The sequence below is a fragment of the Symphalangus syndactylus genome, chromosome 1 (genome assembly GCF_028878055.3).
Source record: "Symphalangus syndactylus isolate Jambi chromosome 1, NHGRI_mSymSyn1-v2.1_pri, whole genome shotgun sequence".
Lineage (NCBI taxonomy): Eukaryota > Metazoa > Chordata > Mammalia > Primates > Hylobatidae > Symphalangus > Symphalangus syndactylus.
The window spans coordinates 90042540-90068916 of NC_072423.2; the positions used below are offsets into that span (position 1 = coordinate 90042540).

Here is a 26377-nt window from a genome sequence, read left to right on the forward strand (position 1 = left end):
CTGCACAGCAGTATGAACCCTCTCTGACTCAAAATCCTGCTCTTTCCACTAAAGCAGGCCCACACCCCAGGGCAACACTGAAGTTTCCCCTCAATCCAGCAAAGACCCATAGACTCACCGTGCCAAGGTGAAAAGCGTCGGAATCACCCTCACGATAGTTTTTTGTTTTTGTTTTTTTGAGACAGGGTCTCGTTCTGTTGCCAAGGCTGGAGTGCAGTGGTGCAATCCCGGCTCACTGCTACCGCCACCTCCCAAGGTCAAGCGATTTTCATGCCTCAGCCTCCTGAGTAGCTGGGACCACAGGCGTGTGCCACTACGCCTGGCTGATTTTTGTATTTTTAGTAGAGGCAGGGTTTCGCCATGTTGGTCAGGCTAGTCTCTAATTCCTGGCCACAAGTGATATGCCCACTTCAGCTTCCCAAAGTGCTGGGATTACAGGCATGAGTCACACACCCAGCCTCACACTCACAATAGTAACTACCATGGACTGGCTGGCCGCCCACCTCACCAGACCCTGCCCTGTGCCCTGTGCCCTGTGCCTTGTCCTCACTGACCTCTTACAACATCCCAACGAGGCAGGCATTCCCGCTGGAACACTCGGAACACAGCTGGAACAGTTTCCCGGTGTTCCAACTGTGGCTGCGAGCACAGAGAGGTTAGGTCACTTGCCTCAAGTCACCTGCGATTGAATGGCCAGGGGGAATGGAACCCAGTTTAGCGGCCAGGAATCCTGAGTGCCCTTCCACCTGCGCCTTGCTCTTGCCCTCAGATCTAGAGTCTGAGGCTTTACCCCAGTCCTGCCTAGTTGGGGGCACCGAGCTGCCTTTCAGCAGAAGATGTTCCCTCCCGCCCCCACCCCTTGGCCTATCCAGATAAACCTGCAAGCCCCACCGCAGGCCCATTGAGAATGTGGCTTCCCTGCCCACAGCCTGCTTTTTCCTGACACTCTTTTCCCTGCTCATGCCAGCCCCACACCCTTTGACCCTGCTTTTACATCTGCAGAGTGGGGACCATGAGACCTACTTTGAGGGGTCCTGGGAGAGCTAGAAGGGGTTCCTTCTAGAGTTCTGCCCCGTGGCCTGACCCACTGGCAGATGGACCGAGCACCTGGGACATAGCATGGGTAGACAGTGCCAGCAAAGATCACTCGCCCTCCCCCTTGCTTTTGAAGTTGGGGTGGAGTTGCTGATGACTGGAGCCCAGCTGGCCCCAGCCCCACCTGAGGTCCCTCTGGTCCCTTGGCTCCTGGCTGCCAAACGGTGTGGTCTTGGGAAGGCCTGGGCTGGCCAGGTAGGTTTCACCTGGGAAAGGGGTGGCAGCTCTATGCCCACTCCCAGCCTTCTTAAGCCACAACCCTGAGCCCTAATTACTCAGCTGGGGCAGAGCCATCTCTATGGCAACCAGGTTGGCCACCCCATCACAGTCAGTGAAGGTGCTTCCTGAGCCCTTGCACCAGCAGAAGTCAGCCTCGAAAAGCAGCAAGCCACCCCTGTACCAGGGCAGGAGGTACCCAGAGGCAGGTGTGGCCTCGCCTCTTCTCAGACACCTCTGCCCCTCAGCTCCTTCTTTGGCCAGCTCTGAGTGCTTAACTCTTGTCTCTTGATCCCCAGATTCCACAGCCCAGGGTCCAGAGACCAGGACAGGCTGAGGTCACAGTGGGCTGATTCTGCCCTGCTTATCTTATCATGGCTGTTAACGTCAACGACCTAGCACTGGAAAAGAGCTGTGCAATTAGACTCTGCCCTCCCACCTCTGAGCATCCTCCCAGCACAGGAGAGGGAGATGAGGCCTGCCCTTCCTTCCGCTGGCTGCAGCTGTCAGCCCCTCCCTGGGGGCAGCAAGGGGTAGGCAAGCTGGCTGGGAAGGGGCTGTCCCTTCTGGGAACCTGGCTGCCGGGAAGCTGTAACCAATTAAGGGGCTGTGCAGGGAGGCAGGGTGGGCTGTGGCAATGGCCCATCCAGAAGAGAGGACAGCCGGGGCCAGTCTGCCTGGGTGGGGGAAGATGGAAGGAGGGCAGTGGAGGGCCAGACACACAGGGGCCTGGCGGGCGGGGAGAAGGGGAGAGGTGGGGAGGCCCAAGGTGACCAGATCTAGGATGTGGAAAATCTGATGCTCTAATGTGGATTCAAGAAAACCACAGGATAGGCCGGGCGCAGTGGCTCATGCCTGTAATCACAGCACTTTGGGAAGCCGAGGCAAGTGGATCACTTGAGGCTAAGAGTTTGAGACTGGCCTGGCCAACATGGTGAAACCCCGTCTCTACTAAAAATAGAAAAATTAGCCGGGCGTGGTGGTGTGCTACTGTAATCTTAGCTACTCGGGAGGCTGAGGGAGGAGAATCACTTGAGCTCGGGAGGCAGATGTTGCAGTGAGTTGAGATTGTGCCACTGCACTCCAGCCTGGGGGACACAGTGAGATTCTGTCTCAAAAAAAAAAAAAAAAAAAAAAAAGCAGGCTCTTAGGCCCCAGCTAAGGCCCACTGACCAGGAATCTGCATTTTACCAAGGTTCCTGGGTGATTCCTGTGCACGTAGCAATTTGAGAAACGCCAGGCTAGAAGGTGCAGTGGGGATGTATGGTTAGAGCTGGCTGGAACCCTACGTGGCAGAAGGGTGGGGGCTCTGGTGCCAGGGCAGTGGGGGAGGGCTGGGAGCTCCCAAGCCTACTTCCTTCTCTCTACAGAAGGGAGGGGTTCAATCCAAAGAGATGAAGTGTCCCAGGTCAAGTCCAGTAGGAACAGAGCAGGTGCTGGGTTCCCAGCCTCATCGCCTCTTCAAGCCTTACTGGGACTTCTGAGCCAATCCCTGCCTGCCAGTCTCCCCAGTTTTCTCCCTCCAGGGACTCTTTGGAAAGTACAGGTAGGGCAAGTGGCTGTGACTCACTGCTGCCCCCCTGGGGGCACCATGGGAACCACAACCTCTGTCTGGGCCAAACAACCTAGAACTAGGATCCCACAGGGTTGGCGGCCTCTGGTGGGGCGTGGGTGTGGACAGGAGCACCCCATCACAGCTGTCCCCTCAGAGGAGCCTGGACCAGTGGATTCCTGCTCTCCTGTCCTCAGGGGCCGTCAGCCATGGGAATGGGGCAGGTCGCTGGGCTAGGCCTTCCACCCCAGACCTCCACTTAAGGGGACATCACTCTCAGGAGGGGACACCTTCTGCCCTGAGTCCTCTGCCCACCAGCCTTTCCCTCTAGGATCCTGAAAGTATCTTGCACGAGTGGGTTTTCTTTGGCCCCTTCTCAATCCACAAAGGGATCAAAGCAGGATGGGAATTCTTATTTTCACTTGTCAAAGTAAGAAACTGAGACATGGAGAAGATATTTTGGTGAAAGAGCTGGGAAGCAAACCCAGGCCTTGTACACTCAGTCACCAAGCGCCCAGTGGCCACCATGCTGGGCCTGGCTCTCCAGGCTGCTTCTGACCCCGTTCCCCTGCCTGGCCACTCCCATGCCGCTGCCCATTCCCACACACGTCCCTCTTCTTCCTGCCCCTGGCCTCCCAGCCCAGTTCCTCGGAGCAGCGCAGGCTCCCTCATTCTCACCATGAGCATCTCGCTGGTGAGGGAGTTGACAAGGTCTGAGACAGAGGAGCGTGTCTCGGTCCGGCGGTCGGACTCATCGTGGGGTGTCTGGCCTGGCACCGGGGCTGTGTTCACCGCCTTCCCTCCTGCAGGCAACCTGGGGGCAGGGGAGTCCAAATGAGATTGGGCTGGGAAGTGAGCTGGGTTGGGCACCCCGGCCTGGGGGGTGGCAGGACCTTCTCTGAAGACCCCAGCAGCTGCCATCCCCAGCGGGCCGGCAGGAGCAGTACTCCAGTCCACGTGGACACCTGGTTTTCCCTGGAGACCCATGCCCGGGGCCCATTCTCCTTGCAGCCTCTACCCCAGGTGACTGTGGCTTAACTACTCCTATAGTGGATATTTTGGGGGGTGTCCCCATTCTTCCTGTTCCCCAGAAACCCCCCACCCTCCAGTCATTGGCTTGCATAGTCGGTCTCTGAGCTGGCCACCGCCCCCACTCCCCAGAGGCTTGTTCTATCCCATCCGCCCCCAGCCTGGAAGGGGGAGGCTCCACCGTGGCGTGGTGTGTCCAGGTGCCTCTCCGCGTCATTACCCTCTGCAAACACGCCCAGAATGTCTGTTTCCCAGATGCCCCACCTGTGTTTGCTTGGGCTCATCAAGAATCCTCTTCCCACCCTCCAGACACGAGACTGACCAGGTGAGGTCAGGACAACTCTCCACAGTGACAGAGTGTCCTGCATTTGTGCTGTCCAGTGGAGCAGCCACATGTCACACGTGTGCATTTGAGCATTTGCAATGTGGCCAGTGTGGCTGAGAGCTGAAATTTTAATTTTGTTGAATGTAAGCTCATTTAGGTTTAATGGCCCCATATTGGATAGGGTGAGCCTACACCCCCTTGCTCCCCAGTTCGCATCCTTCTCCCACTTGCTGAACACTGTGCATTTGGTAAGGCTCTCACCCAGGGTCACCGAAAGACGGGCACCACCGAGAAGCCCTGTCTGCACCTGACTCCATGCCGTTCCCAAGATGCTGGGCTCTTTGACCCAATGGCTGGGTGGTAAGCCCAGGCTCCGTTCAGCTGGGGGTCAGGAAGGGGGCACTAAAAGCCTGCCCAGGGACCAGGCTGGAATGTCCCATGAGGAGGAAGAGAGGTAGGGGTAGGTAGGGAGGAGGAGATGGGGGACCAGTAGCATGAGGCTCAGGACAGGCTAAAATAGAGCAGCTTTGAGAGCACACAGCCACAAACTGGGAGCCACACGCTGAGGGTGGACATGAGCCATGGCCCTCTGGTAGAGAGCCTCCAGCACACAGGTGACCACGACAGGCACAGACAGACATGCACAGAATATGCCAGGCCCTGAAGGGGAGACATCAGGATCCCAAAGCAGGGTGCACGTGCGCACACACACACACACGCACATGCACGCACACACATACACACACACGCAATGCACGCACACACACACACATACGCGCATACACACACGCACACGCGCGTGCGTATGTACACACACACATGCACATGAGCCCCACAGACATCTAGAGGGGCAGGGAGGGGATGGCAGAGGCCACAGGTAGGCCAACCACAGCAGCAGTGACGACACACATACAGCGATGGCACGCAGGGATCCCAAGAGGAGATGCATTGGGGAGACCCAGGCATGCCGCGTGTGCACGTGAAGGGGGACAAACTGAAACAGAAAGGGCAGGGAGTGGTTTCAGGGCCCAACATCCTGATTATCAGAAGCACGATACACCTGCTGTGAAAACCTGGCCCTGCCTCTGCAACACGGAAACGCCCACTCCACCCAGCGACACGCGGGCGCCCCTCCCAGAGGGCCATGGCACACATGGACATGTGGACACACGCACCACATACACACACACACATACGAGAGGACACGTGCTCACATGGGCAGGCAGGGGGAAGGAAAGGAGCCCGAAACAGCTGGAGAGGTAAAGTCAGGTTAGAAACAGAGTGGGAGAGCAGGGAGAGTGCGAGATTGACTGCTGAAGATATGAGAACGTTAGAGTTATTTGGCCACGCCGCAGCGTCGGCACAGCTGCCAAGCAGCCTGGGAAAGATGGTCAGCGCCACTGAAGCTGTCGGAGGTCACAGAACAGAGAGACAGAGGCGAGAGGCACAGAGAGAGGCAGAGGGGCCCATCACCGGCCCAGGGCAGCCCTGTGAGGAGCAGATGGGAGAAAGGAGACAGAGGGAGAGAGAGGCCAAGAAAGTTAGTCAGAGACGTGTGAAGGCTGCCGTGTGGACGAGGGGACAGGGAGGAGCGTGCGGCCAACAGGAGAGGCAGAGAGGAGGCGGGGGACACACACCGTGACAGAGGAACATGGTGGCTTCAGAGTAGGGAGAGCAATGGGGGTGGCCTGGTCCCCGCCTTGCCCTGTCCCCCACTTGGGGTGGGGGTGGGCCGCGGTGGAAACCATTTGGATCCCAAGAAGCAGTGGTGAAACGATGGCAGACAGCATGGCAGGGGGACACGAGCAGAGTGGTTGAGGGCGGAATGGGCGCAGCAGGGCGTGGAGCCAGGGCCTCCCTCCCTCCCTCCCTCCTGGGAGCGCAGTCTGAAGTGTGGTGCCGAGGCCCAGAAGCTGAAGGATCCCAGATGGGGGACTTCAGGGACACCAAGAATCGTGGGGACAGAGGCAGTGACTGGCCCTCCCATCTCCCGCTGCTTGTTGGACACACTCCCACGCTGCTTGGAACCTGGAATGGCCACTCCTCCTCCCGGGGCGCTGTCTCCCATGAGCCTGCTGCTCACAGACCAAGGGGGCTGAGTGTCCTCCCCGGTGACAGCCAAGGGCCACCACTCCTTCCTCCAGAGACATCTGGTCAAGGGGTCAGCTGGGGAGGGAAAGGTGGGGCTGGGGGCAGAAGGGCAGACCCTGGGTCTAGAAGGAAAGGCTGAAGAGGGAGGGACAGCCGCCCCAAGGCCACCACCCCAAGGTCTGAGGGTCTAGGAGCTCAGAGGGGTGGGGCCCTAAGCTGCCCGGTGCCCAGTGGGTGGTGCTGGTGCCAAGCTTTGGGAAGGGGAGAGTCTGCTGGGAAGGAAACTTTGGATTCTGGACCCCTGTGGCAGTCCACCACCCGAGAAGCACCCCAGTGGCCATGAGAAATGAGTTTCCAGGATGGGTGGGCATGACGAGGCGGGGTGGGCATGACGAGGCGGGAATGGCACGATCCACTCGGAAAGTCAGGCTGGGTGGTGGCGAGGGCGCACGGCCTCCACCCCCACACCCACCTTTCCCAGGAAGGCAGGGGACAAGCTGATGTGATGATCAGAAGGGATGGGTGTGTTAAATACGGAGTGAGACCTAAGTGGCAAGGAGGTAAAAATAGACTGTGGGTGACAATGGAGCCGGTTCATTAACACATGGGTGATGTGAAATCTCGTTTCCAGCCTGCTTCTGCTCCCTCACGCTTCACACCTTTCCCAGCACCAGTCTCAGCTTCTTAGTGGGCGTTCAGAGGACTTCAGCACCCCCTGTGTGCCTTCTCGCCCCTGGCCCCTGGCCCTCCCAGTGGCCCTCTGACTGCCCTGCAGCCCAGCTTTGAGACCCTGGCTCAGGAAGTCACAGCTCCTGTAGTGCCCAGGTGGGTCAGGGGTGGCAGACTCCACTCCTCCAGTACCCCTGCACATGGGCTCAGCGCCTGACACCATTTGTGCCACTCAGTGAAAGTCCCCACTCTCTGGGGACTTTCAGCCTTGCCCACCACAGACCATGCAACTGTGGATTCAGGATGGGAAGAAACTGGGAGGGGTGGTCTCCAGGAGCCACCAGAGGGACAGGCAAGCCGGCCATCTTGCCTTTCAGCCTATCCACCCTCCCTAGCCCACAAGCCCAGGGCAGCAGCCTGGGACAGTCCCTTCTGGCCCCTAGGGGCCTCTCAAGAGCCTCAGGATGGCCTGTCCAAACAGTCCCTGCCCAGTTCACAGGACACATGCCCCAGCCCAAAGGCCTGTTTCCCTCATGAAAAGCTTAGCATATCTGAGCCTGAGGGGCCATTCCTTAGAGGTTAGCCTGTCCAATCCTTTGCTGGACAGATAAGTGAGCAGAGAACTCAGAGAGGGGCTGTGACTTGCCCAAGGCTGCAGAACGAGGCTCTGGCAGAACCAGAGCGGCAAGGCAGATGTCTTGGCTGCCAGGCCACATGCTCTCTTGGAGGCCTTTGGTCTGATGGGAAGCAGACCCGATCAAGGTGACAAGCCCTCCTCCCATGATTCCCAAAGGCTAATTCATCCTGGAAACCACAGGTGTGGTCAACCCAACCTAAGGTCACGCATCCACTGGCCCCAGCTGTGGGATGCCGCCTGAACCCTGGGACCTCCCACCCTACCCCTTGCCCATAAGCAGCGCCCCGCCCCCTCCCTGAGATGGAGACAGTAGGAGATGCTTCCCTGAATTCCTGATAGCTGAGGCTGTGGCAGTTTAAGTGACCAGCCTTCTGCTTGGCCTGTGCTGTGGCCACACAGGCTATGCCCAGTCTCCACAGGGTCCCGAGGCCAGCTGCAGTGACAGGGAGCCCAACAAAGCCAGGCCTCACCCTTGCTCAGGACGGCTGCCTGCACCTCTCCGGGCCCTCCCCAGCTCCGTCCTGGTGCCCTGGCTCAGGGGAGAGCCTTCTGGTTATTTCTGGTCACCAGGCCTCTCCCATGCCCCAGACCCTCCCACCATGGGCTCCTCTTCCATCAGCCAAGCAGCCCAACAGGACCTCCAGGCAAGAGGGAGGTTGAGGGGGTGGGGATGAGGGAGAACAGGCTGGCGCCCCTTCCCTGACATCCCCCCCACCCACCAACCACCAGAGAAACAGGGATTTCCGGTTGGGGTGGGGACAGAGATGAAAGATGGAGGGGCAGCAGAGAGGAGCCAAGCAGGAAGATGGGGCAGAAAAGGCTGCGCTTGCTCCGGGCCGGGGCAAGCATGCCGGAGAGCAGGCCTGATCCAGAATGGTCCCAGGATGGCCGCAAGTGGCCTCAGATCCCAGGAACACCACCGAGGTGGCCGTGCGTGAGGGCACCGGCTGGGGAGGGGGCTTGTCCTCCCGCTCCAGCATCCGCTGAAGGCACCACCACCTCGTCCAGCAGCTGGGGCTGGTCGAGGCAGGCGGCCTCTCCGCGCCTCCTTCTCTGCCGCCGCCGCCGCAGGCCCTCGCCTGTGCTCGTACCTCTTGTCCCCCTGAGCGTTCTGGTTCTGCTGGGTTCCTGGGTTTTGCAGGTCAGGGATATTGGCAAAGTCATCCTGTTCCGAAAGCCCTAAGACCAAGGATAGCACCACCATCCGGCCTTCCCTGCCCGGGGTGGGCAGCCCACAGGCCAGGGTGAAACGAGGAGGCCCCGTGGGCGGGGGCAGGGGGGAAGGAGAGAGAGAGAGAGAGAGAGAGAGAAAGAGAGAGAGAGAGAGACAGAGACAAAGAGAGAGAAGAAAAAAGTGTAAGAAACTGGCCCTGCAGGAAAGAAAGCAAACGTCAACAGTTGCAGGATAGAGTGGGGAGAGTGGAGGCAGGGAGGGAGGGGAGGTGACTACGGCCTGAGACTCCACTGGTCCGAGCCAAGAGCAAGATTCTCCAGAGCTAAACTGCAAGGGGCTGGGCAGAGGCCTGCAGAGGTGGCCTGTGGCTGGGACAGTCCCAAGGGAACACGGGGGTTAGGGTGGGGGGAATGAGCATAGGCCCTGGGACCCCACAGATTTCCAAAGGCTAATGCATGCCCAGCTGGACTCGCTCTGACCATCTGGGCCACTGGGAGAAGAGGGAGGGGCTCCGTCACTATCCTGCACCGGCACTGCGCAGGCTTAGAAAGTTTTGAAATCCAATGGGCACTGCACCCTGTCCTTATGGAAGCCCTTCATAGACAACGCTGTGTCATGGTGAACCAGATGTCCTTGAAGCCAGGTAGGGTCTAAGGAGCTACCTCCTCTAGGCTCCTGGATATACAAGCCCATCGGAGGAGAATGAAAGTCCTTTGTGGATATGGCACCTCGGCCATAATGGCTGTCTCCCGTGTCCTCCTTACTGGAGATCCAGGGAATGAGCACCACTGCTGAGTCCAGGTCAAGGGCCTTCCATTGGAGAAGAGGTCCAGAAGGCACCACAAGCCAAAGTGGCGAGAAAGTGCAGGAACTTGGCAAGGTCTGGAGAAGTTTTGGCAGGACTGCAGGGAGCCTGTGCCTGCAGTGAGAGATCGTGCTTTGAGGGAGCACGGTCAAGGCTGAACGGGGAGGGGGTAGGCAAGAAGGCGAGACTCTCTTGGAGTGGACATGTGGGCAGCCGGATGAGGCCAAGTGTGACACCTTTAGTAGGGGGCATTCTCAGAGAACCATCGGGCAACTTGCCAGGGTCTTTGCGAGGTTACCCGCATTTGCCGGGCAGGGGAGAAGGGAGCATCATTGGCGACCCTGCTGTCCCCGAAGACCATCAGAGTCCGTGAGCGTTTTCTGGGTGATTTGTGGAGCTCCTCCAGCGCTGGGCCTCTCATCAGAACAAAAGGAGAGGGAGGGGTTCTCAGACAGGCCAGGCAGGAAAGCATGTCTCAAGAAGGGCCAAAGGGAAGACAGTAGGGCTGACGGAATATTCTGGAAGGGAGAGGATGCTGGGTCAGGAAGCCTACCACTTCAACCACTGTGAAGGGAGGCGAGGTTTACAGAGGAAGAGCTTGCTCTAACTTCTCAGAGCGTTGTCAAACAGGGAACAAACAGGCGACAAATAGCCTCTGATGTGAGGGGCGAGGGCACGACGGTCTTGGAAAATGGGACATTACCTCTGGGGTCCCAGTGAACGGAGGGAGCTAAGTGGCTGCTGTGCCCCTCCCTGTCTTTGCATCTTTGGTCCTGGGCACAGTTACTCCAGGCTGACCCTTGTGCTGGGATCTAACTTTCGGGAAAAAACTCTGTCCCCTCCCTCAGGACAAATCCTCCTTTTCTTTGTTTTCTGCCCACCAGTACTGTTTCAGAGTTGGTAAAATTCCATTTGGCTGCTCGGGAGCTAGTTGTGCTGGGGGAAGGCAAACTCAGTGAAAACAACATGTTTTTTCCCCAGTTAATGCATTTTTTAGATACTCCTTTTTCTCTTCTTAAAACCAGAACAGCTCCTCTGCATAAATTCCCGATTCGTCACTCTCTCCAGCTCTGCAGGCCGCGAGGGTTAGGATGAGGGGCAGGGGCTGGAGAGTGGAGGGAGAAGCTGGCAATGTTAGGGGAGTCACGACCATTAAGCAGAGGGCTGCTGCCCTCCCTGCAAGGGGTGGGTGGGATCATGGGGGGTCGGGACAACCTTCGCCACCTGCCTTTCTACTGGAGCCACCAGCGTTTGGGCAAGAAAAGAGCCTCAGAAACAGGGCAGCTAAATTGTAAATCAAGGGGCAAATTACAGCCCACGAGCTAAGAGTGGTTTTTACATTTTTAGAGGGTTGTTTTAAAGAAAAAAAGAATATGTGATGGAGATCACATGCATCTTGCAAAGCCTAAATTATTATCTGGACCTTTCTAGGAAAAGTTGGCTGACCCTTGAGGTGAGCTCTGGAGGTTGCCAGCAACTAGGGGGACATGAGACTTGTCCTGGGGCACAGAACAAGGACAGAGGATGCTGTTGCATGCGTGATGCTGGACCAATCCTGGTTAGCTGAGAAGGCAGCAGGCAGGGAAGAGATGGTACCCAGGATCCTGGCAGGCCCCTGGCCCAGTCTGATGGCTGCTGGAACAGGAAGTAGGGTGATAGCTGTGATAAGACAGTCTGAAGTGGGGAGGAGCAGGGACGTGCAGGGGCCCAGCAGGCTCTCAGTCCTGTTCAAGCCACGCAGAACCAATTCCCTCGACTCTCCAAGATCCACGCCTGGATCACGGCCTCTGTCCCAAAACAAACCGCCACCTGGAAGACAGGAGGCTCTTCTGGGCATCTCATGTTGTGCAGGCGTCCAGTTAGATTCCTGCAGGTCCTCGAGTGGGGTAGAGTCCCAGAGAATATGGTGTCCGGATTTGCCAAAGAGTCACAGGCAGCATGTCTTGCTGGCCATGGGCCACTCGCACGGGTATGGGAAGCTGGCACGGCAGGGCCTCTTCGGGTGGGGTGCCTCTCCCAGGGCAGCGCTCCCATCTGCCCGGGAAGGCCTGGCTGAGGTCTCAGAGGAGAGACAGGATGCTCCGAGGAACTTGCTTGCCTTCAGAATCCCTATATCTTGCCAATGCTTCCCTTTCCTCCTCCCTTTCTCCTCGCCCAGGCTTAGTGTGCTGGTCTCCTGCTCCGTGAAAAGTGCTCCCAGGGAAGACCTGGGCGATGGGAACAATCCCCAGGGCCTAGAAGGAAGCTCATGTTAGGGCAAAGGAGGGGGGTGATATTGGGGATGGCAGCCCAGACCTGTCTTAGGCTCTGAGAGTGGAGGGCAGATGTCCAGAGAGGTGCTGGGGAAGGGGCTTCCTGGGTGGGGCCCCTCCAGGGAGAGCAGGGGGTAGGCGAATGGCTGGAGGGAATGGTTAATGTTAGACACTGATGGTGTGTTGTTACTTCTTAGACCTGTATACTTGAAAGAAAGCTCCAATTTAGAAACAACCTTTTCTAAAGCTTTGGGGCAACATCTCAGATTTGTCCTCAGGGGATGGGTCATTACTGGAGGAAGGAGACTTGGGAAGTCAGGACGGGAGCTGGAGGACAGGTGGCTATAGAAGGTCAGAGAGATGGGGGAGGGCTGGTGGTAGGGACAGGGATAGAGGAAGTGAGAGGGAGGGAGGGGTGTGGGCCAGGAAGGCTAGCAGAGTCGGGTTACAGGGCAGAAGTAAATTGCAGGGGAGGAGGCAGGGCTGGAGATGAGTAAAAGGGATGGGTTTGGGAGCAGAAAGGGGAGGAGAGAGGTCACAGGAGAGAAGGAAGACTGGCCAGGAGGCCAAGAGCAGCCTGGGACTAGCTGGGGAGAAGAGATGTATCTCAGGGCATTGTCCAGTGTCTCCACCTAACTTTCAGGGGGGAACTTCCCTGAGCCCTAGAGCACTGAGGGGGGCAGGGGTCCTCATAGGGAGGTGGCTGAGAATCCTTCCGTGGTGGCCTTCAGGCATGAGCCACAAGAGGTTAAGGAAGGGGCTGCCGAGTCTGCTTGGCACCCTGCCAAGGGGATGGAGGGCCGGGAGGTACACACAACCAGCTGCTCCCAAGGAGATCTGGGGGGCAGGAGGCTGGGTCAGGGAGGTGGGGGCCGGCCCGCTCAAGGGGAGGACTTACAGGAAGGATTTCATGTCCAAGCCTCGGTTTCGAATCTGCCCCACCACGTGGTCCCAGCTGCCCGGGTTGGAGCGGCTGCGGCCCCCCGCCGCCCGGTACTTGGAGCCGGCCGAGGTGCCCTGCCGAGCCTGGCCCCGGCCATAGGCCCGGGGGTTGGGGCCTGGCGCCGAGGCCATGTGGGCCTGTAGCTGGCCCAGGCTCTGGCTGGTGGTGGGCTGGCTGGGCTGCCGGCCCCGCTGGTGCTGGCTCAGCGGCTGTTGCAGGCTCTGCTGCCGCATCAGGGTGCGGGGTCGCTGGCATTTCGGCTCTCCCGTGGAGCTGGGGATAGACTCAAGGGTAGTGGCCGTGGACAGGGTGGAGTCCTCGAAACTTGGGGCAGGTGGAGGAGAGGAGAGAAAGGAGAAGCAGATGAAGGGATCACAGTGGAAGAGAAAGAAGCCGAGGGCCAGGACTAGGAGGCCCCAGTGCAGGGTGCGTGCTGCCGGACCTCGCCAGGCCTCCATCGGAGCTGTCGCCACCGCCGTCGCCGCCACTGCCTCGCTCAGGAGGCTGCAAAGCCCTCGCACCCACCCTGAGGCCCCAGGTCGGCTCTGCCCACCCACCTTCTGGCCCTGGCTCAGCTAGTGCCAGAATACCTCCTGGCTAGGCCGACCTCCCTGCTGGTCTGAGTGGGCTGCGAGTGCTGCCGAGGCTGCGTGGTGAAGGCAGGTCCCCTGGGCCCTGCGGCTGCCTGTCATGTTGGAGTGGGAGGGGTGGAGAGAGCTGCTGTGGCCCCTCCCGCTATCTCGCTGGGGGACACCAGGAAAGTCTGCCTCTGTGTTCTAAGTACTGCCATCCTTTGGAGACAGGAAGAAATCCAGGCCAGTGCAGAGCTGGCCTAGTAATCCTGGGGAGGCCGGGGAAGCCATTAGTTCTTATACTTTGTCCACAGAGGCAAGGAAGCGGCAGACCTCTACCCTGTGGCCAGCGCAGCCTTAGGATTCAGGCTCTGGTGTGGATCTTTGCCCTCTTTCCAGGGTTCCTTGTTTCCGAGGTCCAGCATCCTCTCCTGGGACCTTGGAAATATCTCCCAGTCAGAGGACTGGACCAAGAAAGAGTGCAGACAGGGTGGAACCCAGTATCCCCTCATCCAACACTTCACCGCAGTTCTAACAGAGAACAGGGTGACTGTCTTTGATGTATCTGCAAGGGGATGCTCTCCCACAGGCCCATCAGCATCTCTGAAATGCACTGGGAAGTGGGGCAAGGACAGAGAGGAACTAGGACATGTCTGGTCAGATGCAGTATAGCCTCAGAGAGAACTGGGTTCAAACCCCACCTCTGCCACTTACTAAATATGGGACTCTGGAAAAGTGACTCCACCTCTCTGGGCCTCAGTTTCTTCATCTACGAAATGGGAGTAATAAAATAATCCCCAAGCTTCCTCTGTCACAGAATTGCCATGAGGATCTAATGAGGTTGGGCTGTGTTGAAAATGCTGTATTGGTAAAAGCTCCCCATGCCAGTGGTTGGAGTCAGAAGTCCCTGGCCACCCCTGGAGAATCTGTCTGCTTCATGCGCTGGCTGGAGATTTCACCATATCCCACAGGCAGGGCTAGAGCCAGGCTGCCCCCAGGCACCAGAGCAGAGCCAGAGACTGGGCTGAATGAGCAGCTTTGGGTGAATCATTTCTCATCTTGGAACTTCAGGGGTTCCAATCTTCTCCTCCTCTGTCCCTTCCCTCCACCTCTCAATCCAGTGGTCTTGGGGAGGGGTTGGGAAGCCACTGCCTGTGGGCCACATCTGGCCTGCTGCTTATCTCTGTAAATAAAGTTTTATTGGAACCAAGCCATTGGCATTAGTTTACATAGTGTCTCTGGCTGCTTTCATTCCACAATGGCAGGGTTGAGTCATTGTGCAAGACTATATGGCTTACAAAGCCTAAATATTTCCCAAGTGGCCTTTTACTGAGTAAGTTTGCTGACCTCTGGTCTAGGGCCATGGGGCAGCCAAGTATCCCCTGGGCTGCCCAAGGGAGGAGGCCCCAGAGCCCTTGGGAGCCACCTTCACCACCGCAACCAGATCTCAGCTTTGCTCACCCTCTGAGCCTACCCTGGGAACCAAAAGACAACAGTTAGGCTACCCCTGTGGGCTGAGAGAAAGAAGAAGAGAGAGTGAAAGAGGGAGAGAAAGAGTATAGTAAAGAGAGAGCGAAAGAAAGAGAGAAGAAAGCAAAACGTGGCTTTAGCTGGGGTCTTGGAGGGGTGGCAGCCTTGCCTGACTCAGGCCTGAAATACGGGCTACCTCCAGGGGCAGGCCCAGGCCTGGCCGGCCAGGTAGGCCCACAGCTTCCTGGGGGCAGGTCAAGGCAGAGGGAGGGCGGCATATTGGCAGCTGCCTCCTCCCCCTCCTTGGTGACCTCATTTTGGTTTCCTATCACATCCAAAATTAGTCCAATTTACAACCTCTCAGTCACAGGAAACTAAAATTGGTTCCTCCAGGCCTGGAGGCAGTGGATGGCATGGAGGCCTAACCGGCCTGGAGACTGGCCGGGGCAGGCTGGGAGGGTGGGGCACTGGGCCGGGCTCTCTGAAGGGGTGTGTGGCTTCCCTGTGGGACCCTCCTGAGGCCAGATGTTGGGAGAAATTGGCTTGTGTGCACTCAAGCCAACTAGCGGAAGAGATCTCGGTACGGTGGCCTTCAGTGCTCCCAATGGCAGGAACCACAGGTCTTCTGAAGAGAATCAGGAGGGCCCTCAGTTGAGGCAACAGGATGGCCCAACAGCTAGGAAGGGGCAGGGCTGTTGGCCTGTTAAGTGGGAGGCTGCTCCATTAACTAGGAGTTCCAACTTCTGAAAATGGAATTCATACCCCAAGGGAGACTGGTCACAGCTCAAAGGACTCAGGACCTAGAAGGGCTCTGATGAGGGGAATCAGAAGTTTCCAAAGGCCAAGATGAGAATAAAGCTGCCCCATGAGAGGGGATATACTGTCTGTGGAAAACAGGGGCCAATCCTACGTCCATCAGCCAAGAGTGGGCCTGACGGTTCGACAAGCTCAGACAGCTATTACAGAGGGGACGGCTCCTTCTGCCTGATGTCTAGAACACCCCATGATATCTGGCGAGTGAAGCTAGCTGGGGTTTGACAACCCAACCTCCAGGAATACATGGTCCCAACAGCCAGTGGTGGGATAGCTCGGTGACCAAGACTGGGACAGCCAACGGGGATGGCTGAGATGAGGATGAACCGATGGGGCAGCCTGCGGCTTCTCGTGAGTGGCTTCCACAACAGATGATGTATGGTTCAAGCAAGACTGGGACAGCCAATGGAGTCACCCAATGGTCAAAAATGGAATGGCTCAACTTCTGGGTCTAGAGCCATCTGCTGGCAGTAAGAGGGAAAGCCTGGGAGCTGATGGGTGATTGTCAGGTTGAGAGTGGGCCAGATACCCAGGATGAGATGGAACAACCACAGGCCTGCTGCCCATGGAGGGATGACCTGGTGGCTGAGATGGGGCGGCCAATCAAAGAGGATGGGATGACCCGGGGACTGAAATGAAGCTGCCCTGGGGGCAGAAAATGGAATGACCTGGTCACTGGCAAAGGAAGGGACTGATAGGGCATCAGCCAGAGGCTGAAATGCATCACTGTATGGCTGAGTTCATTGTGCCAGATGGCAAGGATGATGGGAGAGTCTCATGAAGGGATGGAATGAGCCAGGGGCCGAGGACGGCACCTCTGGGGGCAGCAGCGGGCATGCCAGGGGTCCCGCTGTCCACCCTGGCAGGGCAGGCCTGAGCTCACGGCTCCAGCAGCCATGGGGCGCCATCACTCACTTGGACAAGTTGAGCTTCCCTGCGGCCAGGTGGCTCTGCACCGTCCGCCAGCGGCCTCTCCCCGCCTTGCCACCGCTGCCCGGCTCGCTGGGGGCAGCCCCGCCGCTTCTCAAGGCGTCCTCTCCAGGTGGCGGCACCGGCGCCGGCTTCTCCCCCAGCCGGCCTTCCCGCTCCATCGCCAGCCCCGCCGCGGCGGCCACTTTGGCGCCGGACAGGAGGGTGCCACTGGAGGCATGCATGAGGCAGCCAGGCCAGAGGGGCACCGGGGGTGGCGGTGGGGGAGAGAGGGCAGGCCATACGTGGGGGTCGGGGGGTGGAAGAGGAAGAAAAACAATAACAGATAAAAGGAAGAAAGAGACAGTGAGAGAGGAGGAGGAGAGAGACAGACGGACAAGAGACAGACAGAGAGAGAGAGAGAGACATCAGCACTGCAAATGGGTTAACAGCGGAGCCTGCAGAGAGGAGAGAGGGGGACCGGGCGGGCTGGGGGTCGGAGAACAACGCACCACGACAACGGAGGGGGGGCCCCTCCCCACCGCCTGGGGCAGGGGCGGCGGGGGTTGGGGGAGGGCAGCCACCTCCAACTCTATCCCACAGGACAACGAAGGGTTAACGACGGAGGAAGAGCGGGCTGTCCAGGCCAGGAGGCCCCAAGGCAGGGAGAAAGAGAAAGCCGTGTTAGTCAGAGTTCATCACCACCACCACCACCATCACCGCCACCACCGCCACGAACCACCGACCACCGACCACCGACCACCGAGCAGCCACGGCAGCACACAGCGGGGAGGAAGAAGCGACCACAACCGAGGGGGCGGGACCCAAACGGGCAACCCCATCCTGACTGCACAGAAGGTGGGGTGGGCCCCGGGACCAGCTGGGGGGGCCAGGTATGGCTGCCGAGGAGGCTCTCCTGTAAGGCTGGCCCTGGGGGAGGGGACGGGAGCGGGCAGGCAGGTGGGCGGGGGCAGGTGGGGTTGCTCGTCTCCATGGTCGGCCTGCCCATGGGGTGGATGGGTGGGGAAGTTGGGGGACAGGAGCGAGAGGAGAGAGGGAGTGAGCGGGGCCAGGGGTGGGTGGGGGCGGAAGGAGGGAAGGAGGGCGTGCGCGGATACTCGGTACATATGATCAAACCAGGTAAAGTCACTCACTTGAGGGACAGTCGTGGGTCGCCATAAGGGGCGTAGGGTGAAATGTTTAGAATAAACTCCTTGGGAGGGTAGGAGCTCCATTTCTGCTGCACTGTGCTCTCATTGTTATTCCAAAAGTCTCTGTCTAGATCACTGGAGGGGCAGAGAGAGAGGGGAGAAAACAGGGAGATACAAGAAGAAACAAGAACTGCAAGTCCTGTGGGGGCAGAAGGGACCAGGGCCCCGGGGCCGGGCACACAGTGGGCAGGGCTTCATGGGTCAGCTCCTGCGGGAGGAAGAAAGGCAGGTGGGCACCGCAGTCTGTGCCTGGCACACACACGCATACACGCACACGCACACATGTGCAAGCATACCCATGCACACGTGCACGCACTCGAGGGCCAGGAAGCCACACAGAAAGGAGGCAAGCGGCAGGCGGCAGACCGGAGCCTCGCACCTGGGAAACTGGTGGGAGAGAGAAAATGATGAGAGGAGGCGGACAGAGGGGAGAAGGGTTGGGGACGAGGCCTGGGGTAAGCAGGGGGAGTGGGAGAAGGAGAGTGCTGGTTTCTGGCTAGATGGACCTGAAAGGCAGATCAGGCCCAGGTGCCAACTTGCTGGGCCCTACCTCTCCTGGCCTCAGTTTCCCTGCCTGTCAAAGGAGAAGACTGGCTGTAACTGCTATACTATCAACTCTCTCACTGCAGAATAAAAGCTCTAGTACTGGAGAACTCAAGGTTCACTCCTCTTCCACCTTCTCTCCACTGAGGCCCTCCTGGGGCAGGCCCAGCCCCTTGCCCATCTTTCTCCTCCTCCTCCCACTGGCCTGAGGGGCTCCCTGGCTTCCTCTGCTCTCTCTTCTACTCCGTGAGGCTGGGCTGCGGCCTTAACCTAAGACTGGGGGATCTCAGCTGAGCTGGAGACCATCTCTACTCCTTGCAAATGTGGCAGCTGGGTCACCCCCACTCCCCTGAAAGGGGAGCTTTCCTGGGCCTCTGACCTTGCTGAGGATGTCACTAGGGTAACCAGGGGGCCCTTCTGTCCTTTGTAGCAGGAACCTGTCCTTCTCTCGGTGTGTCCCTGGCCTGCCTGCTGGGGCAGCCCCTCCCTGGGTCCCTGTCCCTTTCCAAGGTGGAGCTGCTGGGTCTGGAAGGGACCCTCACCCCGCACTCTCCACCTTCTCCTGAGAACGTGGGGACTTGCAGGTGGGGTGGGTGGCAGAAGCCTTGGCCGGTGGAGGGCATGGCTTAGAAACCCTGGGAGCCAAGGACAAGGGGCGCCACCAGCTCATCAGGCTACTGGGACCCCAAGAAGCAGGACTGGGAGTACAGGGGGAATAGAGACAGTGACTATTCTGGAAGGCAGCCATGTTTCAGGCACGGGAATGCCTCTAGGGAAGGGGCCCCGGGAAGAGCGCTGGGGTGGGCCTGGGGAGGACTGAGGCTGTGCCGCTCCCCAAGCCAAGGTGGGGCAGTGTGGGGAAGGGTACTGGCGGGGGCACACCCCACCCCCCAGGATCAAGCAAACATGTTCTTGTGGGACCTGCTTTTTCCTCCATTTAGAATTTGACCTTGACCTTGGTTCTCAACCTCAGACTCAGGCACAAAAGTGAGAAAGATGAAGAGAGACTGAGCTGCCACCATAGGCCCAGATGAGATGTGGCATTGGGCATCCCTGCTGTAGACAGATTTCTCTGTCCAGAGTACACCTTGGAAATGTCTCACAGGGGACTCTGTGTGCAGGGTTCAAAGCCAAAGCGTAGAGCCAGCTCACGGGGGCAGTAAGTGGTGGGTATGGAGGAGGCAGGACAGGCCCCAGGGGAACCTAATCCCTTGACAAAAAAACCCCCTTCCCACCACAGATGTCCCTTCCCAGCAGAGCCTCACACAAGGGTATGGATGGGGCCTCCCTGTGTCAGGTGTAACAAAGATGGAACAGGTAGGAGCCCCCCTTTCCCGCTCCCTCCAGATCTCCAGTATCTAGGGCCATCCAACCCGAGGTCCCAGAAAAAAAATCCACCCAGAGTCACCACTGCCAGACTTGTCTCCCACCCTGTGTTCTGAAGAGCTCCAGGGTCCCTCAGGTTTTTCCACTGCGGTACTGGAAAAAAGGATCTTTGATTAAAGAATTTGGGAGACACTGATTCCTTTACCGCAGGACTTCTCAGAGCCTTTAATGTGCCCATGAATATCACTATTGGCAAGAGGGAGATAGAGTGTGCAGTGTTCCCCAAACTTAGTTGGACATGAGACCCTTGGTTCGTGGTATAGCTATGACTCATCTCTGGGGCACAAGGGCCCTGAGGAACGCAGTTTGGAAAGCACTGCTAAAGAACACAGTTTCCCAGAATCCTTGATAAGACGATCCTTTGTGGGGGGTCCTAAGCCCATGGAGGGCTCTGCCTCCTGTGACTCCACTGACTTGGGACCTTTCTGTTCTCTGGAAAGAAGCAAAGGCCTAGGTGCATGCAGACACACATGATGGCTTCCGTCCCTCGGGGCAGAGGGCCTCTCCACTCAGCAGCATCGGGGGCAGGCTAGGATTGTGAGTGTGGGGGCTGCAGGACCACACAGAGGTAGGCTGAACGGCCGCTGCTGCCTCACTTTGTCTTAGAGAGCCCTCATGGGCACTGGTCCCAGCCTGGCACAGCCTGCTGCCCGCCCTCCCCCTGGTTGGGAATACTTGTCTCCTCTCGTGGGCCCTTTCCAGGACTCCGGGCCCTGCCACACGCACCCCTATCCAGGAAGGTTATGATCACCTGGCAGAGGCAGGCCCCCAGCCCTGGCCTATAGCTGTAAACGGCCTGTCCTGGAGGAGGCACAGGTGCTGGGCTGGCCGCGCTCCCCCACGTGCTCCCTCGCCTTCAGAAAGCCCGGGCCTGCACTCTGCAAGAGCCCCTGAGCCCTGCCAGCACTTGGCTTTGAAGACTGGAGCCTGCGCAACCAACCTAGGTTCAAAGGCTCCCACAGCCTCCTCCTGAGCCTCCCGCCCTCCCCTAGCCTCAGCCTGGCCCATCCCTCCTCTTGCCCCACCCCAGACACATGCACACAGCTCCTACCAAGGCCCCAAACAGGATCAGTGCAAGAGATGAACAAAATGGGGCAGAGGAGGACCTGGGAGGGAGCCCTCAAGAGCGGGGTGGAGGGTTGGGGACGAGTGGAGAAGAGAATGTGGAGAAATAGGAAAGGGAAGGGAAGGGAAGGGGAAAGATACACAGGGGAAGGAAGGGGAGACCAGCAGTGGGCAGGGGCCAGAGGGCAGGGGGAGGGTGGCTAGGCCTTCAGAGGGAGGAAGAGTGGAGGTAGGGAGGGCTGGGGGCGCTCGGCTTCTAGGCAGAGCCCTTTGCCTGGCAGGCTTGGTCCAGGCCAGGCTGAGATGTGGGGCTACCACCCCTACCTTGACCTCTGGGCTCAGCAGAGAGGAAGGGGCTGGGGCCACTGGCCAGTGGGCACAGAGGCCTCCCCCTCAGCAAAAGCCTCCATTTCCAGAGCCCAGGTGGCCTGAGTCCCCAGCCAGGTGGGTGGGGGACTTCTCTTGGTGTCTCCCAGTGACCTCAGCAGAGGGCTGGCCAAGGTGGTCTGCAGTGGGAGGGCAGACCCCTTGAAGAGGGCTCTACGGCAGAACAAGGAGACCTGGGTGAGGCAGAGACAGCCAGACACGCAGCAGCCAGTGGGGGTGACGGGGAGGGAGGGACTGCTCCCCAGCGCTCTGCTCCCCAAGTGGCCCAGACACAGGTGTGTCTGCCTCCCCACTTCCAAGTCATCCTCAAACACTGGCAGGATCTGAGAAAAGAACCTGGGGCCCACTAGGGAGGGGCTTCCCCAGCCTAGCAGCAGGGGCCCCATGAGAGGGGCCTGGAGGTCCAAGGAAGCCTGAGGGTGGTGGGCACAGTGTGTGTGACAGGAGGGTGGGATGAGAAAGCGGCAACCAGGGTTGAGGTGGGCGCAGACGGTGCGAGCAGCGGAAACGGAGGCCAGGGACTCCGGAGCACTGTGAGGGGCTTGGGCACAGGCAGAAAAGACGGGGCCCCTGAGTTGTTGGGGGTGTGTTGAGGGTGTAGAGAGCATGGCATCAGGGTGTGGGGGAAGTGAAAGTGTGTGGTCAGGTCTGTGGGGCTGGGGGAGAGAAGGGGCTCCTCCCACCTGGGCTGCTTATGTGGCCCCATCCCAAACTGGCAGCCTGGCACCTACTTGATAGCCTTCTTCTCACTGCGCCCACGCCCTGAGTCTGGCGTGCCCACCGTCTCCAAGGAATTCTTGTAGCGTTTGCCCTGTGGAGATAGCACTGGGGTCACTCCTGGGGAACAGGCCTGTACCCTCCCCACCTCCCCAGAACAGGGACCCGGGGGTAGGGGGAGAAGATAGACTGGAGTCGGGCCATGGCAACAAGGCCAGGACCAGCGTGCGAGGCTGTCACCGCGGTGGGGGCCAATCCCCTGGATGCCTGCTCCTTGGTTGGCAGCTCCTGGGCCCCATCGGGCTCTAGGACCTGCCCCACCCACCTCAACCTGAACCTCATCCCTGACTCCCAGGGATCAGCCCCTCCTGTCTGCCTATCTCCTGGGGCTCTGGCCTAGCTCCCAGAAACACAGTTCCCTCTGCCACGGACAGACGGCTCTCAGGCGCCTGGCCACGTCACACTGTCCACGTCACCGCCCCCAGATGGTGGGGGTGGCATCCTGCAGGGCAAGTTTGGCAGTGGCCAGTGATGTGAGCAGTGGGGGCGGGGAGAAGGCCATGTCCCCAGTCCTGCTTGGGGCTGTGTCCACCATTGTCTGGGGGTTCTCTGGGGGGTCCTTGTGCCCTGGGGCTGTGAGGCAGGAGCAAGGCTGTTTTAGGAAGGCAGTCTTAGGAAGAGAGACTGCTCGCTGACTCAGAGGCAGTTGCGGGGAGGCAGCCTGGGCCCCTGCCCCCCAGAGTCCCTCACACTAGCAGGGGGAGGGAGGGGGCAGGGCAGCGGGTGGGTACCCCAGGTCCTCCAGCTAAAGGAAGGGCCGTGGGCACAGCGGCAACTGGGCCTGCTGCCGGGAAGGTGAGCACCATTCACCTTCTCAGTTTGGGTTTCTAAATTTAGCTCATGCAGAGCCTAGCCCCATTAACATTCCTGGCTGCCACCAAGCGTCCTCACACGCACCCATGGGCCACAGACCTGGGCCAGGTCCAGGGCTGATATGGGCAGTCGGGGGACAGGGGCTGTGCGGGGGTTGGGGCTGCCTCTCCCAGCCCATTCTCCCACTGGGCACTGGCCTGCCCCTCCCCGGCTGCAAACACACACACACACACACACACACACACACGCACACATGCGCACACAAATGCTTCCCAACACCCCGTCATGTGCACCAGCACCACAGCCACAACAGTCAATTATTCCATCCTCTCTAAAGCAGAGTAAGAGCTGTCACTGCCATGATTCCTGTCACAGCCATGCTCCCTGACGCTCCTGCCAGGGGCAGCCCCTTCCCAGGCACGGGAGCCACCTATCTAGGGAGACTGGCAGCAAAGCTCCCTCATCCCACCAGCAGTGCCCTACACCTCAGCGTTGCCTGGGGCTTGGCTCCAGCAATGCCACATGTTCCCCCGTCATCCTAGCCAAGTCTCTTCCCTTCTCTGGCCTCTTTCCTCCTTTCTGAAATGGTGTCACCATATGAACCCCTAGAAGGAAGACTCCTCATCCCTCCAGGCTCTCATCACAGATATGAGTATTTCTGTTTACTTACTTCAGCTCCTATCTCCCGGCATGTGCTCCCACAGAGGCAAGGCTGTGGGTTTCTGGTACCTAGTGTGGAACCTGGTACTGGGCAGTTCTCAGAAATCCTCACCTGGAAGTATCCCTTCTATGGCCCCACCCACCCTGGAGTCTGGGCCCCCAGCAGCTACCTCTAAGTCAGAACTTTAAGAGTTGAAATATAGAGATGCCGGACACCCTGGGTTCACAAAAGCTGCCACTCACAGCTCCATCTCCGATCCCTCCCATCACTACCCAGAGGTCCAAATCTCAAATAATTCCCAGTTCCAACTGGAAGTTGGAAGATCCTACGAGGCTGTGCCACAGTGACCTCAGGCCCCCTTTGGCAAGACCCTCAGGCAGGAGCCCCGCCCCACTATTCTCCAGCACACAGGCAGTGCGGGTCAAGAGCGGGGCTGCTGAGGGCATCCCATGCCACCCCTCGCCCTTCTCTTCCTTCTTTCTGGCTTGGCAGGAGAGCTTGCCCCGGCCAGCACCCTCTCGTAAGGCTGGTCCGCTGCCCCTTCCCCGAGGCCAGGAAGGGCAGGGTCAGCCCTTTCTGAGCCGCACCCCCACAGACATTCTGGGAGCCTCTGTCTGCCACTCTTCCTTCCCCAACTCCGAGAACCTTCCCCTCTGGCTTCGACTATTGCTCTGCAGCAGGAGCCGAGGCACTATGGGGGACAGGAACCAGGCCAGGACTTGATTTGGAGGGCAGGGGGACAACCCAAGTTAACAGGAAACCAGGCAGGGTCCAGGTGACATTAGGCAGCTCCAAAGCAGCCCAACACCACCAGCCCGCTTCTCAGGGAGGGGTGGCCAGGCTGATCCGGAAAAAGCCAGCTGGAGATTAAGGAAGTTATTAATGTTTGGAAATGGGATCTGGGCTGTCAGGGTATCACGTCACTGCTGCTGAGGGGACAGGCAGGCAAGGAGAGCCCAACAACTGTGTGTGTTGGGGGATGGGACAGCGTTTTAAAGTCCCTTCCATGGAGCAAGGAGACAGCCTGATCAACGAGCTCCCTGGCTTCTGGAACCCCTGAGGCAGAGAGGAGGGGGTGGCAGGGCTTGGGGGACTGGGGAGAGTAGCATTCTATCCACAGCAGGTCAAGAGGGACAGCCTGTGGTCTGGACCCTGGGAGGATTCCTGGCTGGGGATTGCGGGGAGGGGCTGGGACCAGGGAAGAGGCTGCTTCTGCATCTCTCAGCTCCAAGGTCCTTCCTGTGCTGACAGCCCCCCATCTGCTGCAAAAGCTGTTGTCTTTGAACTCCTGTCCCCAGGCCCTGCCCCTGACTGGAGGTGCATGGGGGTGGGGTAGAAACCAGTTTCAGTTGTACCTGGGTCCTGGAAGTCATCTCTCATCACACACACCCACACCCACACCCACACACCCACACACTGCAGCACATATGCAGGGGAGGCCAGGAGGGTGGGGCAGACCCCAGCATTGGCTCACACAGGGTTCTGATGAGTTGATGCACATCCCACCACTGAGGGGTGAACAGACATACACAGACAGACAGACACACACACACAGACACACACACAGACATACACACACACACACACACACAGTGCACCAATACCCTCAAAGTCAACACACTCAGCACAGACCCCTCACAGAACACACACACAAGGTCGCCAGCAGCGCCTGCTCATGCAGCCTTCTTCCCTGGCCTTCAAATCCAGACAGACAGCAAGACAGCCTAAGGGGCCCTGCAACAAGATGCTCAGGGCTGCAGCTACACTCAGCCACTCCCCCAACCTCCGAGGACACTCACACACAGAGGCACATGGCCCAGCCTCCTCCACCACCTTTCCTGAAATTCTGAGACAGACGCAGACACAGGGAACCCAGGAACAAAGCAGGGCAGCCAGCCCGGTTCCACACACCTGCAGGCAGAGGGGGATGGGGTCACGCACACACTCGCACACATGCACAAACACTCGCAGAGGGAGCAGAGCTGCCTCCACTGTGGCTCCTCCCCAGGGGTCGGAGCTGCCTGAAGTTCAACACCCAGGATGCAGCCGCATACTCCCAAGTCCTGAGTTTGCCTTTCTTGAAGGAGGCATGCTGAGTTCTGGGACTCTCCGGTCTTTCCCGCAGGTCTCTCACAAGACCCCAAGACCCCTTCCCAGGGGTATCTGCCCCTTTTCTTCCTCCAGAGGAGTGGGGCATGAAGCCTCTACCCACCCAGTGCCCACAGCCACACTGCTCCCCCCTTGTCCTTAAGGTCCCCCTGTGGTTGCGCAGGAAGAGAATGGGGTTCCCAGAGGTGGTGCCCTGCTCCTACTCCCACCATTCTCGGCCCAGGGAGATGGGGGATGCTTGCCAGTGACCCTCCTTCACCTGACTCCGCCAAAGGCATCGCACCTCGGACACCCCCGGGCCAACCGTCGCCTCCCCGCCCCCTGCTGCCCCCAAAGTCCCACTACATTTCTGGGCCAGGCGGCAGGAATGGGGACGGGAGTGGAGGTCTTGCGGAGCAGCGGCTCGGGGAGCTGCGGGCTGAGGGCTGGGTGGGGCGGCGCGATGCGGGGCGGGCGGCTCAGCCCCGCTCCCCCTACCGGCGCCCTCGGGGGATGAATGTCCCTCCTGACGGTCTCCTTACTTATTGATGGACTAATCCTGCTCGTTAATTCCCCAGCCCTCGTTAAAAATGAAAAGGAGCCGTTTGTGCTTGTACAAACCCAACAGCCAGGATGGATGTGCGGGGGTGGGGCGGGTGGAGCCTCCGCATTGGCCACCGGCTCGGCCACGCCCATGGAGGGGAGCGGGCAGAGGGGAGGGGGCGCGGTGCTTAGAGTAGGGGCTCGATTCTCAGTCTGCGTGTGTGTGCCTGCGGTGCTTTATGCGGGAGGCAGGGCGTGTGTGTGTGTGTGTGTGTGTGTGTGTGTGTGTGTGTGTGTGTGTGTAGCTGCTCGTGTGCGAATGCCTGTGAGTCCTAAGTCTGTCCCCGAATG

The 26377-nt window shown here is 59.1% G+C and overlaps 1 protein-coding gene across 13 annotated transcripts in view; it reads right to left on the minus strand.

Moving 5' to 3' along the window:
* Positions 1-26377, minus strand: part of SYT7 (synaptotagmin 7) — a 67172-nt gene that overhangs the window by 15446 nt on the left and 25349 nt on the right. For 3 of the 13 annotated variants that reach the window (XR_008658422.2, XM_055282387.2, XM_055282162.2), the window contains exons 3-8: positions 21876-21955; positions 17707-17838; positions 16559-16783; positions 12744-13112; positions 8706-8828; positions 3542-3677 (exon numbers count right to left, since the gene is read on the minus strand). Coding sequence is in view for 12 of the 13 variants with exons in the window: in XM_055282387.2 (XP_055138362.1) it covers positions 3542-3677; positions 8706-8828; positions 12744-13112; positions 16559-16783; positions 17707-17838; positions 21876-21955 (1065 nt within the window). In the remaining variant the exon portion in view is untranslated. The other 10 variants (XM_055282296.2, XM_063641805.1, XM_055282723.2 and 7 more) reach the window with 8 other exon arrangements.